This window comes from Primulina tabacum, chromosome 10 (genome assembly GCF_025594145.1).
Source record: "Primulina tabacum isolate GXHZ01 chromosome 10, ASM2559414v2, whole genome shotgun sequence".
NCBI lineage: Eukaryota > Viridiplantae > Streptophyta > Magnoliopsida > Lamiales > Gesneriaceae > Primulina > Primulina tabacum.
Genome location: NC_134559.1, coordinates 2,527,011 through 2,546,377, shown reverse-complemented (window position 1 = coordinate 2,546,377; position 19,367 = coordinate 2,527,011). Strand labels below are relative to the sequence as shown.

Below are 19,367 nucleotides of genomic sequence, written 5' to 3'. Positions count from 1 at the left end.
TCACAAAATTAATTAATTAATAGATCTACCGTAAGATTAAACCCCCAAATCTAATTCATTTCATTTTCTAAGCTTTTCTCTTGATCAATATTCACAATTCTCTTTGAGTTCGAATCCGAAACAATATCACCGAAAATATTCAGATATATATGAAAGAATAATATAGAAGGGCATTTCGCCTTGTACAATTTGATGCCATGTGGAGTTCTGTAGCCACTTTAAAGGAAAATTTGAGTAAAATTGCGCTAGATGTTCACGAGGATGACGATGATGAGCTCTCCTTGTATACTCCTCCCTGGGATCGATTGGAAAATAGCAATGGAGTTTCTGGGCGGCGAATTTCTCGCAATTTTAATCGTTCGGGTTCGCAGATGCATTCGCCAATCACCAATGGCTTTGACTCCCCTTATGATCATGAGGTAATCACGAGTTATTTTGGGTTGTATTTGTTTTGATTTAGCGAGGTTGTGTTTTTTCTCTGACTATTTTTTCAAAATATTTTTAGTTGGGATTGCTTACTGTACTTTTTATTTTTCTTCTCCATCTAACAATTAATGTGATTTGAAATTTTTTTTTCTATGGGCGCAATATTCAGAGGTTGAACGGGATTCTTAGACTTCTTAATTGAAGGATGTTTCACAAAGCTAAACATTTTTTTGTGTCCGACCTGAAACTGCACTATTTTGGTGCAAACTGCACCAAAATAGATTTACTGTGTTGGAGATGGCCTTCTGGCAATGTCTTTCTACGCTAAAACCTACCATGATCTGGACATGAAGATCATGTCATCAAAATTTCCTGAATATGATTTTCGTTCGTGGTCTTTGAAAATTACTTTTCATTGCTTAGTCCCTGGAAGAACTAGGATACAAGCTGTAGTTGTGCACTCGAACATATGTATGCATATACGGTCAGACTCTGATAACCTTCGCTTTATAGTGACACGGGTACTTTTTTTTATCTGACTGGGTTTTCTTAGGACTTCTTATGCATTTACTAATTCAGCTGTGAACAAATATTTTTATAGAATCACGGACTGTGGATTGGAATTCAGAAAGTCATAACATATTTTAGTGTCAGTGATTGTAAAACTGGAGTCTCGCTTTCAGTCTAATTTATTCAGGTCAAAGTTATCAGCTCTTGCTTGTTGAAAGGTGCCAGTTACTGGTTTATTTTGTCCCCTAACTTCCGCATTCAAAAGTGGTTTGATTAACTGGACATCTTTACTGGCCATGAGGATTATTGTAATTTGTGACCACAAATTTCAGTAAATCTGCCTGGTAATTGATGTGTTTAACTTGGCAATATTGCCATTTTCATGTCAGATGGCTATGAAACCAGTTGTTAATAGCTTGATTAGGTTTTTGAAAGAGATGGCTTTTTGTTTTTTTTTTACTATGGGTGGATTGTGCGTATGCATCTAGTGAGTAACTAATCTGATCTGATATCAAACGAATAGGAAACATCAGTCTTAGTGCTGTTCCTAGTCTAACCTGCATGAAATGATTTCAATTTTTTTTTCTATACGCAATATTTTTAGCCGGATTGTGATTAAATTTCGAGAGAGGTGGGGTGGGGTGGGGTGGGGATAGTTTTATTACTTTTGCCTTGAATTCTTTCGTTCATAAGGCTGGCTATATCGAGCGATTTTTAGTTTCATCCAGCTTATGGTGTGACCAGCTGTGCTCCTTGATACATATTTTTCTCTCTTGCAGATTGAACGGTACAAATCAGATATTAAAAGACTTAAGGAATCTGAGGCAGAAATCAAAGCTTTATCAGTTAATTATGCGGCTTTATTGAAGGAAAAAGAGGTTATTTGTTTTCCCCTTACATTTATTCCCTCTTTCATTCAATTCGTTTGCTGAATAGGTTGAACTAAAGGATTTTTATAAGAAATAAAAATCAAAGGATAGCTTCCTTTCTATGGTACTTTCTGACTTTTAACTAACTCTGGCCAAACATTATTTTGTTGGATAAGTGCTGATGAGAAAAAGTCGTAAATGATTTTAGTTCGACAAATTGCAGTTAGCAGGTCCCACAATGTTTTTGAATTTTTTTTGGCATAAATTATCTCTGTTTTATCAGCAAATTTATAAACAGGATTTGTGGCGGCTTCTTATGCTGTGATCTTAAATTACAGGATCAGATTTCAAAGCTGACTGAAGAAAATGGCTCATTGAAACATCTCCTTACTACAAACTCTGCTCTAAATGCAGCCAAAACTGTGCCTAAGGTACGCATAAAGGATTTAAGATGTGGGTTGAGACAGAAATATGTTGGTGGATTTGGATTTTGGTTTTAGATGAATGTAAAATAAGTTTTGGATTTAAATGTGTGATCTATATTGTTCGTTATGAAATCTATATTCAATGTACACCTTTTAAGGATCCTAAATTCTGTGAATCAGGTATATACTTCAGTCCTAGCACACATTTTTAGGTTCAATTGTGACTTCAATTTGGTCATGGAAAGCAGTTTCATGGAGTTTGAAATATAAGATTGATCACTTGGCAGAGGTGACTGGAGGAGAGGCTGGCTGATGCTGATTTGGAAGATGGGTATGGAATGTAGATGGTGAAACTGATGCAATTCTGACTTGTGTTTTAGTGATAAATATAATGCTTTGGACATTGGCTCCATTAGAATAAGTTGATGTAGTTAAGGCCTTCTATTTGATAAACGGAATCGTGTACATTATGTAGCAAATTTCTTGGACTAAACATATTTGGAAAAGGAAGATTTACCTTCGATCAGCTGATGTTTATGTAATTTTTCAGGGGAATGGCGATCTTTCTTCAAATCGCCATAATAAAGCTGCAGCAAATATCCGTTCTGCTGGAAGCTCACAAACCAATGGTGTTGTCAAAAAACAGGATGGACAAAGCAATGGAACCACTTCGACAGATGCACAAGTAAGAAAAAAATGTTATTTTCCAGATAGACAAGTCTCAGTCTTTCCTGGGATTGAGTGGCATCTGTTTTTCTATTCATGTAGAAGTCATTTTATTTCAGAGAAACGGAAATCTTCACTTCACCCATGTTCTGCCTTTTGTCTTCATTAAATGAATATGATTTTTTCTACGTTGTTGTTTTCCATGCATGTGGACTTTAAACTGGAAGATTTTGTTCCTCGTAAAAAAATTTGTCCCTTTATACAATCTATAATTTCCACAGTCCCTCTTCCAACTGTGTGGACTTGATAATAGCTGTATTAATGCCTTCTAGGAACTCACAGATATGATGGAAGAAAATAGGGCAGTGATGAAAGCAACTCATGAAACACAAATGAAACAACTGGTGACACAACTTGAGAAAGAACGCAACAAATTGGCAAGTTTGCAGTTAATATTACAAGGTATTTTTAAATTCTTTCAAGATCCAGCTCCGCTCCCATTTCAGCTTTCAATATTTTGGTTGATTTATTTCATCAATTCTCAGATGAGAAGAAGTTGAACGGATCTTTTCAGCAAGATCTGATCTCATTAAAAAGGCAAAATGATGAAGTGAGTTCCTTAGTTGTTTTCTTCTTAATGGATAGTGATTGTGGTCACATGGCTCTTTCGAGTTAATTTATGTGTTATTTTAAGTCCGGTAATGCATCAACTGTTTGGTAAGTGTTGACATATAATATAATAATGCTATGTTAATGTTGCTTATAACATGATGATATCTCATCATATATCCTTCTAGGTGTGTGTCTGTACATCAGAAAAAGGGAAAAAGTATTTTAGTCTGTTTTCCTATATATAGAATCTGTGTTCAACAGAATTTGTTGAAGTTATCCATGTTGGTAAATTTGGGGATTATTTTGCTGGTGATACTGATACTGATATACACTTATTTTTATGCAATCTACGTATCTGCATTAGGTCAGGCAGTTAAAACCATCAGAATTCTCCTTGTGCTCTTTTTATGCCTCATACTTTGTAATTGGACTTGGTTAAATTGTCCTCATCTACAGATGTCAAAAGAGTTGAGCGACACACACGAAGAGCTGAACCGGAAGATATCAGATATAGGACAATTGAAAATGGAGCTGCATAGAAGTGACAGAGAAGAAACCAATGACACAGTAGAGAAATTGAAAACTGTCATTTCCTCTTTAGAGAATGAAAAGATTATTATAAAGGTCAATATCTTATCATTTCTATTTTATTTCTTTTTGTGTGTGTGTTCGATATACGTATAAGTGCCTATTTATGCTTCATGCATGTATGAATTTATATATTCATATGCACCTTGGATTTAATATATATTTTTCATGATAGAAAGAAAAAGATGAGTTAAAGGCTGCTTTAAAGGTAAATCATTCTTCTCTGTTCAACCAAAACATACCTGGTGATATAGACTCTTCAAACAAGCATCCCAGTAGCTCGAATGAGGTGGGTCATATTTTCCTTTTTCTGATGTTGATTATGATCTATTTTCTATTTTTCTTTTTAAGATTTGGCTTATAGCCCATAATTCATTTCATTTAGCTCTCATTCTAGGGATTAGTATTTGAGCATTTACTTTCACTGTATTTCTCGTGATGTGCATTCATACTCGTTGATATTTTTGCACTTTAGTCTAAGAGGTAATACACGGCAGGCATTTTCCCATAAGGAAGAAATAGTGCGATCTATGCAGAAGCTGGAGAAAGATTTAAATGAAACATGCCGAGAAAGGGATAAAGCGGTAAAAGAATTGAGACGCCTTAAGCAGCACTTGCTGGAAAAGGTCTGACGCTGTTCCGCATCTCTTTTTGGTGTTATGTTGTCTTAGTATCAAAATATCTATGATATAAGTGCTTATTTAAATTTGGGTGATAAAAAATATCCACAGGAATCTGAGGAGTCAGAGAAGATGGATGAAGACAATAAAATCATTGTGGAACTGCGAGAAGCCAATGAATATCAAAGAGTTCAAATATTACAATTGGAGAAAGCTCTGAAACAGGCAGTTGGAAGTCAGGAAGAAATTAAAATGTCCAATATTAATGAACTTAAGAAGTCTAAGGAAATTATAGACGAGCTTAATAGAAAATTGACTAGCTGTAGGAGCACTATAGATGCAAAGAATGTGGAAGTTCTGAACCTGCAAACTGCACTTGGCCAGTATTATGCTGAAATTGAAGCTAAGGTCAAACTTTGTTTTCATGGTTGAAATTAGATGAGAAAGGCAAAGAATATGTGTATGAATTGTTCATACTTTCTGTTTAGGAACGTCTTCGGCAGGAGTTGTCCATGGTTAAAGAAGAATCAGCTCGACTTTCCGAGATGTTGAAGGTGTAATTTCTCAACTTCGTCACAGTTTTCGCCATCAGTGCACGTGTATCGAAGCTTTCAAATAATTTTTTTAGTCGTGATGTGTTTGAGTAACTTACATTTCTATTTCATGGTTTTTGCATCTTGTAAATGAGATACACGACTGCGAGCTTTAATATTTTAATCACGTTCTTTTGAAGTTCGCCAGCTTTCTCATACATGGCCATGATCATGATCTGGCTGCTTGGCAAGATGCATGTCATTTTATATTGTTTCCAATTCAATTTAAGCCCTCATTTTCCCCTGTATCTGCTTTTAGGAAGCGCACCAACAAACAGAAGCATCAAAAAGGGGGAAGGAAGAGATATTAGGGAAGCTTTTGCAAGCTGAAAGAGTGGTTGAGGAAAGAAATAACAGAGTTAAGAAGCTCGAGGAGGATAATGACAAACTGCGTCGAGCTCTCGAGCAAAGCATGACAAGGCTAAACCGGATGTCTGTGGACTCTGATTTTCTTGTTGACAGGTGAGCTACCTGATCTTTTCATTTATTTTTATTCTAGGTACCAAATATGATAATTCTTTGTGATGCAGTTTCCCTAGTCACGACTGTTTTTTATAGTGTCGCTCTAAAAGCTATCCATGTTAGTGTCACTGGAAGGACCATTAACCCAATTTGACTTCACTACCTGGTGGTCATCTGTATCATATTATACCTTCACGTGTAAGAAATTCAATCCCCAAGGCCTACAAAATTTCTGTAATCTTCAGTTTTCCATAGTTCTTAGGCTACGTTCTTCCTCTGCAGACATTGTCAACTGCTCACCCCCAACACTCTTCCCCAACCAAAAAAAAAAAAAAAATCCCCCAAACACATTTTTTTTCCAAAAAACCCAGTCTCGAAAGTTGGAAGCTTCTGAATATACCTTTTTCATAAATTGGGAAACAAGGTACCCCGGGGGGAACGGGGGGTTGGGGGTATCAACTAGCAAGCTGGTGGTGTCATCTTTGTGTATCCTGGCAATAACATTTCCAATCTCATCCAGAATAAATTTTAACATGTTCTCTGAACTGTACCCAAACGGTTTAGCATGTAAACTGCCTCTGGGTTCTAGTATTATCAATGTTTAGAGGTAGGGCCTCTACCATATGAACTTGTGCTCTCCATCTAGATCTACAATGCACCAAAGTGAACTTCCTTGTACTATATTGTTTTCGTTAAAGAAAATAGGAGATCGGTGGAAATATTGGAGCTCACTTTTTCTGCTTGTCTTGCCAACTGCCCTTCCCCTCCCTGATCTTTCAAATTTGTGAGCATGTTTTGACTATTCTGTGCCTTTAAAATGATCTTGTTTGTATTATGCTGTCAGTGTTATATATATTTACTTTTAAGACAGTCATGGATTTCCAGTTTCTTATCATATGATATTTGAAATTGAATTAACACTGGTGATATAAATTCTAAAAAGTTTTGTATGAACTTTCCTTTGATTGGAAATAAGGAACATAACAGATGATCTTATTGCAGGCGGATTGTAATTAAATTACTGGTGACATATTTCCAGAGAAATCACAGCAAAGAGGTACAGTAACTGATCTGGAGGATGTAGAAAGCTTAACTAGAAACTAAAGCTACTTAAAAGTCATCATCAGTATTTCGAGTGATCCCCTGTTCTAGCTCTGTTAAGAATCATGAATACCTAATCAAACATTCATCAGAAAGCTCATACCCATCTCATTCCGTATGTGAAATATCTTATTGACTGTTTATATAATGCATGAGCAAGAAGTACCCGTCTGCCATCCGCGGTAATCTGTACTTACCCATTGTTTCAGGTTCTCGATCTAATGGTTCGCATGCTGGGATTTTCTGATGAAGACAAGCAAAGGATAGGCATTGCTCAGCAAGGAGCTGGCAAAGGTGTAGTCCGGGGTGTGCTGGGTCTTCCTAGTCGACTAGTTGGGGGCATCTTGGGTGGCAGCTCTGCTGAAGCTTCTACTGCAATGTCAGACGACCAGGTCTTTCTCACCACTCCTTTCTCTAAATTCTCTTGTTTTTTATTCTCCTTTTGATACAGGTTTGCATCCCTTGTATAGCTTAAGTTCTCAACTTCCAAATTTGGTCGATAGGGATAACGAAAACAAATTACATTCCCCACTCCATTCCATCCAAAAAACTAGTCTTCACAGCTCTCCAGTGAACATGGATTACTTCATTTAACGAATGCTGGATTCTCCATTATTCTTCCACCAAATTTCTAAAATAATTTCTGGATACTTTTATTCAGTCATTTGCAGATCTATGGGTGGATTTTCTACTTAAAGAAAATGAAGAAAAAGAAAAAAGGGAGACTAACAATGGATCGGCGCGAGATCAACACGAAGGAAGTCCCAAAGCCGCAAACACAAATTTACATCTACCCAATTATAATAGTGGGAATTCCTCGACACAGTCAAGTACCGCAAGACCAAGCTCTTACATCAACCAAAACCAAGTGCTCCCTTCGTTTCACGGAAATTTCTTGCATCGTGAACCTTCTGATTCGGAGTTTTCTACTGTTCCTCTCACCTCATCAGAAACTATTTTCAGGACTTAAGAATACCACCGAGGTATTGATAATGGATGGAATTGTGACTGTAAATAGTCAAAAAGTAGATTTTTGTTAATACCCCTTGGGTAGCCAGATTTTGTTCTTTCGATTCTTTTGTCCGATCTGTTGGATTAAAGAGATTCATTCCTATGTAAGTTAGTCACTTAGGCACTGTATATTCTGATTAGTGATTGCTGGCAACTGCTGGATAAGACATTTGAAGTGGACTCTTGTCGCTTTGAACCGTTGTAAGGAACAAAATTTTAATATGTTTAAGAATTTAACGTTGTCAAACTTTATACAAATTGGTATATGATTTTCTCGTGCTTTAAGTAATTTCGTTCATAATGTCGCCGATGCTTTTATTAACTATTAAAAATTTCATGATTCCTAGTCAAAGTACAATCAAAGGCAGTTTATAGTTTACCAGCTCAAAATTTCGCGCTGATTCGGAAGCTTGAATTTGTCATAGATTTTATTTAAATAAAAGATATGCATGGGGCAAGGAGAGACAGCTCTTGTTCATACACGCCGTCAATCAACAAAACATCATGACCAAAACTTAAAACTTCATATATGGCAACAAGAAAAGGCCTTGCAAATATTATTTAGTTCGAAAGGGGGAGCAGTAGCATTAATAGAGAGAACCAAAATATAGAATAAATTTATCATATTTAACGAAACAACTACGTACGTAGCCTTGAAAGTGGGGCTCTCTTCAGGCCTTGGAATTAACTACTACTGCGTGCATTCTTTCTTCTGCCTAAAAATCCTATAGTCAGCCTACAAAAATTCTTCAACTCTTGATTTTCACAACCATCTATATGGAATACACTGGAAAAATATGAAGTCACACTGCATCGGTAATCGATTTCAAGAAGTAAATCGAACCACAGTTGTGAAAGGCAAAAATGCATCAGCTGATTATCATCTTGTTAAGGTATTCGGCATGCTCCGGAAAATAATTTAGCAGTTCATCCTTTGTCACCCAGACAAAATCTTCGCATTTTCCTATATTTAACTTGTTTGTAGCAATCACTTGAGATTTAAAAAAGAATCGCTGCCAAGATTGTAGGAAATATTAAACAAGATAACTTACATAATGCTAAATGAGTCTATGTCTAGAGAAGTCTTCGTTTAAACAGGACATTACCTTAAGAGAAGGATTGTCCTGATTATTCTCCGGAGGTTGTATTATCATATGCCCCATTGGAGCATTTCCAACAAAATATGTATGGGAAAGATCTCCTAACACAGATTTTAAGGCAGATTCTGCACACTGCAAAAATTTGGATTATGTTAACCTTTTCCACTTGGCACAAATGAGAAAACTTGACAACCAAAATAATCCCTTAGCTACTATTTTTTAATATTTTTTCACCCTATTCCTCAATTAATAAAATGATTTGTAATTTGTTCCTCAAATCAAATCATCTAACCTAAACTCAGCCAGCATATAGTTCATAGTTGCAAGCCAAATTACCCTGCGAAGTGTCTGTTCAGACTCATAAACCTTTTCAGGAAAATGCCAGACAGGATTCCCCGTAGAACCATTGGCAGTACCATAAAGGAGAAGATAAAGTCTCCGATCAAGTGCTCTTTGCAGTGACCTACATGAAAATAGTTCATTTTCATTGATACAATGGTATATGGGCATAAAAATTTGATAACACGAATGAACTTCTCAGTATGCTTTTATACCAAGAGCTATGCATTTCTCTAATACAAAAACATGCAGACGTAATTAAAGAAAAAGAAGATAAAAGATTTGATCATCATGGTATTAAGTTCCCTTGTAACTTGATCCGAGAATCTGAATGAAAATTATTTAATGAAAACGGAATAAAATGAAAGGTTTAGTTCATGTTCCCAAAAAAATAAAAAAGAACTGATTGTCAAATAATAAACTACAAATATACCTTTTATCATTATTTTTGTCAGCCTCAGTGATCCGTGAAGCTGGTGTGTAGTCAATTTGATAATCTCCTTTTCCCCTGTATATAAGCATTATCATCACAAATAAAAAACCTCACAGAGAATACTAGAGAGAACAACTGGATTAACCACATCCGAATTTGATAAAGAAATAATGCTTCAGGCAAAACCGTGATTATTTCATTGCATTTTTTCAGCCAGATATACATGAAAATTATAGAGTAATCTAAAAAACAGTAGAAGAAAAGACTAGGGATATGAAGATGCTTATAGGATGGCATATCCGAGGGGCACGAGTTAAATAAACAAAAAGGAATGAAAGAACGAACTAGGCAGAGGAAGGCCAATCAAATAGTTTTTGGTGCATGATAATGGGTTACATGAGTCAAACATGTGATAGGCAGAAAATATGAATCACATTACAGCATAGGTTGTCCTTCCACTTTCCATAATTCTCTGGAGAAATACAAAAACATTATCATAGATCCCCGATTTAAGAATAGCTATTGACTATGATTAATCAAAATCAATAGATGTTCCACTTCACTATGAATAGAGATATGGAATTTATGCATACAACTGTGTCCCTAAATGCTCAGGTTGGCAGGGAAACATCTCGTATTGGATGCTTAAACTTCTATGCAGAGGGAATGCAACAGCCGACAAGAGATACAGTGGGTTACTTCCTGTCTGTTAATACTAAGAGTATACACATTCTAGCATACTAGTCATCAAGGCACATAGGAAGAGATGTCACAAATGTACAAAGCATTTGTTAATAGACACGAACACGAACCAATCAAAAAGGAAAAAGAAAAGGAAAAAAGGGTTACCTGGCATCAGATTTTTTCAAGAAAGCTTCAGGGTATTCCCGAAGATATTGCTGTCTCCATCGGAACCTGGACATGTATCCCACGCATCACAAACTAATGAAGAAAATAACCATTTTAAAAAAAAATCATAAATAAGCCAAAAATAAATATACTTATGTTGCTGATTAGAAAAATATTCAATATCCTATTGCTCATTTCTCCACAAAACAAAAGAAGCGCTGCATTCATTTATCTTCCCCGACTCCATTCCAAATAAAATGAGAAGGGACAAAGTTCCATATAAGGCATCTCCCCAAATAGTTCATCACATTTCCTGCAATCGCATCCTTTGCCTCAAAGTTTAAAACAGATCGATAGGTATAAAAAAAATGCTCACGAGAATTCTTGAAAGGCATAGACAACGGGGTCGATTTTGGGAATGACAACCGGAAGCCTCTCAAACAGCACAGACGCTACGATCTTCTCATCGCCACTTTTGGAACAAAACCCTCGATTTCTTGTCAGCAGCTTCCAATACGACGTCGTTCTCGGCATCTTCCACACCGCGAGCAGAAGAAGTCGGAGCTAAATTTTGGTCTTTATCGTTATAGAATATGGGGCAAAATCTCAAGTAACGGGCTTCTATAGCGGTGATTGTAGAAAACATGACGAGGCCCATATTCTTATTTAATGGGCCTCTTCTTGCTGTGATTGTAGGCGGAAAAGAGAAGGCCCCATAATCTCAAGTAATAGGCCTCTATTTTCATTGATTATAGGCCTCAAATGAAGGCCCGTAGTCGAAAGAAATGGGTCTTGCTTTTAAGTCCAAATGAAAAAAAGCCCATAATCTTTAGTAATGGACCTCTGTTTATTGATTTTAAGCCCAAATTAGAAGACTCATAATCTCGAGTAATGGGTCTCTGCTTGCGTTGTTATAGGCCCAATTAATAAGGACCATTATCTCGAGTACGAATGACTGATTGTATTGATTGTGGGCTCAAATAAGATGGTCCATACTATCCAATAGTTGGTCTCTACTTAAGGACCAAATTAGAAGGCCAATTATCGCGAGTAATGGGCCTCGTCAAATGAGGATATAATATTAATAATGGGTCTTCTTGTTGGCCCAAATGAAAAGGCTCATAATCTCAAATAATGGGTCTGTTTGTATGCCCAAATGATTAGCCCAAATGAGAAGGCCCATAATCCAAATAATGAGTCTTTGCCTGTATGCCCAATGATTGGGCCCTTAATCTTGAGAAATGGGCCTATGATTGAGTTGATCATAGGCCCAGATTAGAAAGTTCATACTCTCAAGTAATGGGACTGCTTGCATTGATTGAAGGCCCAAATGATAAGGGCCCATAATCTTGATTAATGGACATCTGCTTGCAGTAATTTATGAAACGGGTGTAGGTTATTGTCCCAGAACCCGCCATGAGACTTTCCGCGGCCGCGTTCGACGAATCTCTCTGCGGATCCCCGCTAATCGCCTCCGCCACCGGTGCCAGATGCCTCCTTTCCCATCTCGTTACTACTCCCTCTTGCAATGTCCTTTTGACGGGATTGAGGGAAGAGCAGGATTAAGCAAAAATGAATTTGTTTATGAAGGAGATGCAAAAGAAGGGGATCAGACCCAATGTTGTGACGATTGCTATCATTTCATCATATATGTAGATTTTGGAGGGTGGATGGTACATTGGAATTGTTTGAGAAGATTAGAGGTGGAGAACTCAGCATTGAACCCGATTTAGTTACCTTTAACACATTAATTGGTGTATTATGTAAAGTGGGGAGGCAAGAGGAGAGTTTAAAGTTGATGGGGAGGATGATGTTGGAGGGCAAGTGCCAACCGAATACCCATAATTCATTGATTGATGGATTGTATAAAGCGGGTAAACTTGAAAGGTAGGTCGTGAACTGTTTGAGCAAATGAATGAGGCCGGTGTTGGAGCCAAATGTCAGTACACTCAATACTTTACTGGATGTGATGTGTAAAATGGTAGCGTTAGAGGTGGAATGGAATTTTTCAGACATGGAAGAGAAGGGCCTGCAAGGGAATCCAATTACTTACACTATCTTGATATCTGGCCTTTTGCAGTGCTAATAATATTGACAAGGCAATGAAGCTCTTCGATGAAATGAAAGGAAAAAGCTGCTCTCCAGATGCCATTGCGTGCTAAAGCTTGATATTTGGTCTTAGGTAGGCTGGAAAGAATTGTGTTTTAGTGAGGGGAAGTGTTTTGTTACATTTGAATCTCGTACCCGAGATCTTGTCTCCTCTAGCATGACTATAAACCATTGACATAAAGAATTGTGTATTTTGGGTGATATTTAATGTAACATTGTACATTTTCATATCTGCTTGAACTCAATTGAATATTTATTGCAATCGAGAGGTTTGTAAATTATACATTATGTATTTTGTTTGATAATTTTTTTATATATCTTAATTTTTCCACATATCCTAAATTGGCAATGATAAAAGATTTCACATTTTGTAAATGCAGGACACCCGTATTAGAATGGCTGCTGTAAGTGCATTGCGTTTCTTCTCTGTGATATGCCCCATTACCGTAGCAGGTGTGTTAACTTTCTAAAGCTGCAATTTTATAACTTCGTTGTTGAAACTCGAGATACTCAATTGATCACAGCCAAGAGAATCACTTTCGAAGACGTTTAGGCGGTTTAGCTCATCTGATTCTCTTTGTTGTTTTACTCTTATGGTTTTAGAGAGCCTTGGGCATGCCAAAGCTATGAAGCTGACCATCGGGCAGATGTATTCCTCCAAAATTAAAAGCTTTCCACTGTTTTACCCAATTTCCTTGGATATTTAAACTTTAAAAGCTTTCCACTGTTTTTACCCAATTTTCCTGAATATTTAAACTTTATCCGTTCAAATTTGAAGAATAATAATGTGCTGCTTATATTGCTGTATTGTAGCTTAAATCAGAAGTCCCGATCACCCTGCTACTTTGTGCCTAAATTTGAAGTGCAGCACACAGTAGAAGAATCGCCATGGAAAAATAAGACAAGGCCACAACATATTTAATGTCAGCTGTAATACATTTGTACCATGGATTCTTCTAGAATTTAGAAACATTTTGATTTAGCTTAAATACTTAGTTTAGATCACATTGGAAACCACCGAGAAAATTAGCAGGCTCCCAAAAGGAAATGAAAAGTTAGAACTAAGCAATTGATTAAAATTATGCCGGATCTTTAATATTTCACTATATATCATTATCGTACAGCAAGAGACAGGAGAATCAACTCTTTTTTCCTCTACAAGACTCTTCGTGGTTGATATTCTATGCCTCACTCATCAACATAATATATTATGTTGATTCAAGATTCTTTACAAGGAATAGCTACAATAGTTGTCTTGTTCCTACAAATAAAGAAAAGTGAGTGACAAGAAAAGCATCTATGCACTTTTTGTCAGGTCAACCACCACCGGCGGCGGTAGTAGTTGGATGAGTGGCAAGCCAAGGAAACTGAAAGCTTGCCGGGATGTGATCCAAGAAGCAATTGTCAGTCACGGGTCCAACGATAAAATCCTCCAAACCCACAAAGAAATCATCTTCCAATGCCATGTTTGAGACATTAAATTCACTGTCATTGTCATCACGTTCAGCCAAGTCCTCTCTATCGTCTCTTCTGCTCTCCAGATTGTTCGGCGCCGGCGAGTTGGGATTCACTGGTGACATAACTGGAGATGATGTGTTCTTGCTGGGGTCTTCAGAACTTGGGGTGGTCGGCTTCTGACGCGCGATGCCGGCGAGTGAGTTCCGTTGAGTTGGCAGGGGATGGTTGTGCTCTGCCGTGTAGGTGACTATGAACATTCCAGGGTCGGATCTGTTTCTCTCCACTTGTTTCCGGGCCATACAATCCTTTAAGGTACTGCATTTGTAATAACCCCTGTTTCGCACAACAAATTCTATAAGAAATTTACATTCACTTTGCTATTATAAAAGTGTGTACAGATTGTTATTTATCATTTTGCTCTTGTTTGACAGAAGGAACGAATCTTGGAAAAAGGTGCAGTGCCACACCTTGGATAAGGGGAGCCTTTGATGGGTTTTTGCCCATATTTTCTCCAAGACCACGTATCAGAAGATAAACTCTCTGCGGATACATGGCAGACCCTCTTCAAATTATTCTTCCTGTCACGTTACATATCAAAAAAAAATTAGCAATTGAAACTTCTCACTCCGAAAATTTGAGAAACACTTTAACTGATAAATTAATTACCTTCTTTTTGACCTCGGGGTGGGATTATTTGGTTTGAAGACATTGGGAAAGGAGAAAGACTGCTTCTTTTGCCTAACAACTTGCAAACGCTGCTGTTGCTCTGCTGATTGATCTTGCGATCCTCCAAGAACAGGGAGAGGTGAAATTGGTGAACTATGTTGAGCAAACACTGCTTGTGGAGGCCGCGGTTTCGGGAAGAAAGGCTTGTAAAGATCTTGTAACTCATGTACCAAGTTTTCTTTCCTGGGTTCAAACATATCTTGGAAGCCTGTGGAGCAAAAGTTGTGATTTTGACGAAAGGTGCTGAAAACTTGAGCACAGGAAGCTTTGGCTTTGGCGGATGGGGCGGCGGTGGATGAACAGCCCCTGACAACCGCCTGTAGATCCCAATCATCCTCCATTTCTTTGTTTTTCTTACAAAGTTACATAAAAAAAACAAAAGAAGGCGCTGACTTTTGGAGATAAGAGAGAGAAGGGAAAAGATTGAAGTTCTTGGATATGAGTGGGAAATGAAAAGTACGATGGTTTTATTTTTATAGAGAGAGAGGGAAAGTGATAATGCTGGGCCGGTTTTACGAGAGAGAGAGGGAAATTTACACGGTCCAGATTTGCTTATCTAGAAGATGGTGAGCCCTACCATCTTTTCGTGTTCAGACACTTGAGGGAAACCGGTTTTGCTTAGCGGTTCGTGGTTGACTTCTGAAAATGTCAAAAGGCTAAAAGTCCACGCAATATTTTTTCAACTTTCTAATAATATTAAATTATTTGAATTTGATGTCGTTGGTTGTTTTGGGAATATCATTTTAATGTAAGTAAATAAGAAATTTTAAAATTAAATTGATATTTGATAGAATTTGATTGTATGCCATTTAATTGTTTTTTTTTTCATTTAATTAGTTGAAATTTCACAGAATTTTATTATATTGTGTTATAGATAGACATGAAATTTGTATAACTTGTTAGTAAATTTTTATTATTCTTCTTAAATTTTATAAAATATCAATATCCAATAATCTGTATTATCAATCAATGCACTTATATTTTGAGAGAATTATTTCAAAATAAATTTAAAATATTTTACATTAAAAATATTCTGTAATCATTTATTTCTATTAAAAATGGTCATTGTTTTAATGCTAATAAAATTATATCAAATTTTGGTAAAAAAAATTTAGTTTCAGCTAGAAAGAATATTTTTTTCCCCATTTCGTTAATAATCTATTTAATAAAAATATTTTTCATATGTTCAAAAAAAATTTCGTTAATAATCTATTTACTATTTATGAAGAAAATTTATTAAAATATATATTATTTTTGGTATAAACAAATAATTTATATTATTATGTAAGATTGCGTAAAAAAAACTTTAAAAAAATATCGATACCTAACCAGGTGGAAAGCAGCACCCAGGCTAGGCCGTGGGGGGCCTAGCCTGCCTACAGAGAGATTGCAGATCACGCGGCTGTCACTCGAATAGGATCGGGTGTCAACGAGTTTGACGAGATCAAAGGAGATGGACAGCTGTGATTAGAGGAAAGCGATTGATGGAATTGGCGTGTGAGATAAGGTTGGCACGACAACTTGCTGATATTGTGGGCCCCACACGAGAAGGAAAAAAAAAGAGTGTACGCGCGTGCTCGCCCGTGTCCTGTAGTGCTAAAGCGACCACCTTTTTCTGATTATTTGGTTTCTTTTAACTTTTTTAAAATCGGTAAATGAATAAAATTTTGGTTTATTAACTTTATTGTTTTAGATTACGAACAAATAATATTTATCTTTTGATTGGATGTGAGAGCTCGAATTTATTGTTATGTATTTGACTGTCCTTATGAGTTAGTTGTTAATTTTTTTTTGTAAATTTCACGTTCTAGTTGTTCGATTTTGGACGTTAAAGGTTTTTTAAGTTATATGTATATATTTAAATAATTATCCTCTTGAGCTAGTTTTTGGATTGAAATTACGTTTAATTTCATTATCTTAAAAAATAACAATTGACAAAACAATGTAGTATTCATACAGAGAGATCAATAAAATTGACATGAGACATACTATATTCTTACTAATGAATTAACAAGAGAGACTGCATGTTTATTTAAAATGCACCATCTCAAAATTAATATTTTATTTAATTTTGAGTTTTAATCGATTAATAATATTCTAACTATTTTAATCATTAATCACAATATTTATTCTCTAAATCAAAAATTAGAATAGAAAAAATTTTATTGTGCATGACAATATACTACCTGAAATGGGAGAAATTTGTTAAATAACTTCGGTCAATTTTTTTTGTTAAGAAATTGACTTCCTCAAGTGTATTTGAATATACTTGAGAATGTCATTTTCTTAAAAAAATAGTTGACCGGGTTAAAAAATAAAATATCCCTAAAGTGGTGTTTATGTAATCTAAGGGCATGACATATGAATGATAATTAAAGCTTATAATAGTAATGCAAAAATTAATTAAGCAAGAACAAATTTATGGCTAATCCTAGACACTCAAATAAATTGACATCCCAATTGTGCCACAAGCGGCCCAATTATTCAAATCTTTAGTGTAAATGTCCAGCCCATTCGTCACAAATCCGGATCCAAGCTGTTGAACCAAAACATCAACCCAGGCACAAGAACATGGTTGGTCCGGCCCATGAGCGTAAACCCAGATCCGAAGACCCGCGACCCGCCCTGTCTCTGCCCGTTAGCAGTCGCGAAAATAGACTCCACGCCAGTCATCGGGAAGCCTCCGTGAAAGCTGCCACCCCGTAATCGAAGCAACACAGTCCGGTGTTTCCCGATCTGGCTCAACTCTGCCTGCGCCTTCGGTGAGTTTTCAGCGCATTAAAAGGACCGTAGGACACCGCCGTAGACCTGCCGTCACCTTGTGATGGCGTGTGTGAGCTCTGCGATCCAGACCTTCGTTTTCATGGTGGTTTCGGAAATTTTAGACAGGTCCCTGGATTTTCGGAGAATATGCAGAATGGTCATTTGAGTCTCTGAACAAAATGGCAAATTGGTCCTCCGATTGTTTGAAACAGTGACAGAAAACTCCAGTTCGGAAAATTTGCAATACTAATTGCAAGGAAATAAGGAGAAACATGGAGTCGTAAATTCATTCATTCAAACTTCGTAAAAAAAAAAAAAACTCATAATCATTTTTTATAAAATATTTATAAATACCACGCGAAGATTTTGTTAAACAATTAAAAAGTGTCAATTGTGGATCTAATCAAATTAGACCAATGATTTATCTAAGACAAAAAATTGTGTGAGACGATGTCACATATCGTATTTTGTGAGACATATATCTTATTTGGGTCATCCATTAAAAAATTACTTTTTTATGCTAAGAATATTATTTTTACTGTGAATATCGGTAGGATTGACCCGTCTCACAGATAAAAATTCGTGAGAACGTCTCACAAGAGACCTATTATTAATCTAAAATCCAAAAAGTAGCTGTAATTTACAATGTTTAATTTACATTTTATTTACTTAAAAAAAAACAATTTCCTTTTTTCCTTGCTTGCACACTAGTGATTTTCAATTATTTTTAATGTATTCAAGGATTTTTTGGGGGCAAAAGGGGCTTTTAATGTGCTTCAATATCATTACCTGTCTGGTTCGTCTTCCTGTGGTGGAGATGTTTGGGTACTGTGAAATCAAAAACTCATCAAAGATAATTTAGTTTAGTTTCTCCAAATATTCAACTTTGAAAGCAAAATTTTGAATTTCAAACGATAATCCAAAATGTCATTTTATTTGTTCATATTTTGTGCGAGAGAGAGATTTATAGAGGACTTTGTTTTCCAGACATGATACATACATATATTATTTATTATTAAAAAGTTCACCAAGTCATATATATAATAAAATCTCATATATAATTATATCTCTAATGTTTGTTTATAAATCCAAATAAATTTATTAAAAGTTATCAGGAAACACGTTTATGTGGAAACCAAACTGGTGATAGTCACACTCACCGGTAGAGGACATATAATGTCAAGATTGTACTATATGATTATAGATCATGGAATCAAGCACCCGAATCTTGTCGTCCACCCCGACTTTCATCACAATCCTTGCTGCTGTTACTGTGTTTTTCAATCCAGGCCACGATTTTTTTGGTGTCCTACCAAGTAATCATCCTGATAAAATGTATATTTACTTAAAAAAATAATATTTACGAGACGGTCCCATGAATATGATTCACAATATCGGTTCATGATTGGAATGAAAAATAATAATTTTGATGTAAAAATTAATAATTTTTCACGAGTCGGGTACTATACCACATAGTGATATGATAAAAAACGCTAAAAATATCACGCATGGAAAGAGTTTGCATTGTTGGCATGGATGATTATTATTTTTTTAAGTAAATATACATTTTATCAGTATGATTAGTTGGTAGGACACCAAAAAAATCGTGACCTGGATTGGAAAACACAGTAAGAGCAGCAAGGATTGTGATGAAAGTTCGGGGTGGACGACAAGATTCGGGTGCTTGATTCCATGATCTATAATCTT

At 36.1% G+C, this 19,367-nt stretch overlaps 3 protein-coding genes across 4 annotated transcripts; 1 reads left to right on the top strand and 2 right to left on the bottom strand.

Annotated features, from left to right (window-relative positions):
- Positions 1 to 11: 11 nt before the first annotated feature.
- On the top strand, positions 12 to 8,130 carry LOC142505215 (golgin candidate 4-like). Its single transcript, XM_075618103.1, has 15 exons — positions 12 to 419; positions 1,716 to 1,814; positions 2,144 to 2,236; positions 2,781 to 2,915; positions 3,229 to 3,358; positions 3,442 to 3,506; positions 3,965 to 4,132; positions 4,272 to 4,385; positions 4,594 to 4,722; positions 4,828 to 5,124; positions 5,205 to 5,270; positions 5,569 to 5,771; positions 6,774 to 6,828; positions 7,082 to 7,264; positions 7,534 to 8,130. The coding sequence occupies exons 1-15, from the start codon at positions 198 to 200 to the stop codon at positions 7,840 to 7,842; spliced, it is 2,268 nt and encodes a 755-aa protein (XP_075474218.1). The 5' UTR covers positions 12 to 197; the 3' UTR covers positions 7,843 to 8,130.
- Positions 8,131 to 8,236: 106 nt separating this feature from the next.
- On the bottom strand, positions 8,237 to 11,209 carry LOC142506084 (uncharacterized). Of its 2 annotated transcripts, none has more exons than XM_075619230.1 (6): positions 10,981 to 11,209; positions 10,605 to 10,670; positions 9,756 to 9,830; positions 9,320 to 9,446; positions 8,990 to 9,115; positions 8,237 to 8,896 (listed from the first exon to the last, which is right to left on the bottom strand). In XM_075619230.1, exons 1-6 carry the CDS (start codon positions 11,136 to 11,138, stop codon positions 8,753 to 8,755), a joined length of 696 nt encoding a protein of 231 aa, XP_075475345.1. In that variant the 5' UTR covers positions 11,139 to 11,209; the 3' UTR covers positions 8,237 to 8,752. The 2 variants fall into 2 exon arrangements, with proteins under 2 accessions (XP_075475345.1, XP_075475346.1); XM_075619231.1 differs by having other exon boundaries at positions 8,237 to 8,847.
- A 2,573-nt stretch (positions 11,210 to 13,782) lies between these two features.
- On the bottom strand, positions 13,783 to 15,561 carry LOC142505695 (WRKY transcription factor 22-like). Its single transcript, XM_075618778.1, has 3 exons — positions 14,838 to 15,561; positions 14,639 to 14,749; positions 13,783 to 14,504 (listed from the first exon to the last, which is right to left on the bottom strand). The coding sequence occupies exons 1-3, from the start codon at positions 15,236 to 15,238 to the stop codon at positions 14,030 to 14,032; spliced, it is 987 nt and encodes a 328-aa protein (XP_075474893.1). The 5' UTR covers positions 15,239 to 15,561; the 3' UTR covers positions 13,783 to 14,029.
- Between the last annotated feature and the right edge of the window lie 3,806 nt (positions 15,562 to 19,367).

Coding starts and splice junctions, on each gene's coding strand:
- LOC142505695 (XM_075618778.1), bottom strand. CDS start 15,238: ATGGAGGATGATTGGGATCTACAGGCGGTTGTCAGGGGCTGTTCATCC. Junction 14,750..14,837: donor ACCCCGAGGTCAAAAAGAAG/GTAATTAATTTA, acceptor GTAACGTGACAG/GAAGAATAATTTGAAGAGGG. Junction 14,505..14,638: donor AAAGGCTCCCCTTATCCAAG/GTGTGGCACTGC, acceptor TGTGCGAAACAG/GGGTTATTACAAATGCAGTA.
- LOC142506084 (XM_075619230.1), bottom strand. CDS start 11,138: ATGCCGAGAACGACGTCGTATTGGAAGCTGCTGACAAGAAATCGAGGG. Junction 10,671..10,980: donor TATGCCTTTCAAGAATTCTC/GTGAGCATTTTT, acceptor ATACATGTCCAG/GTTCCGATGGAGACAGCAAT. Junction 9,116..9,319: donor CTGAACAGACACTTCGCAGG/GTAATTTGGCTT, acceptor AAATTTTTGCAG/TGTGCAGAATCTGCCTTAAA.
- LOC142505215 (XM_075618103.1), top strand. CDS start 198: ATGTGGAGTTCTGTAGCCACTTTAAAGGAAAATTTGAGTAAAATTGCG. Junction 4,386..4,593: donor ATCCCAGTAGCTCGAATGAG/GTGGGTCATATT, acceptor AATACACGGCAG/GCATTTTCCCATAAGGAAGA. Junction 7,265..7,533: donor CTGCAATGTCAGACGACCAG/GTCTTTCTCACC, acceptor ACTTTTATTCAG/TCATTTGCAGATCTATGGGT.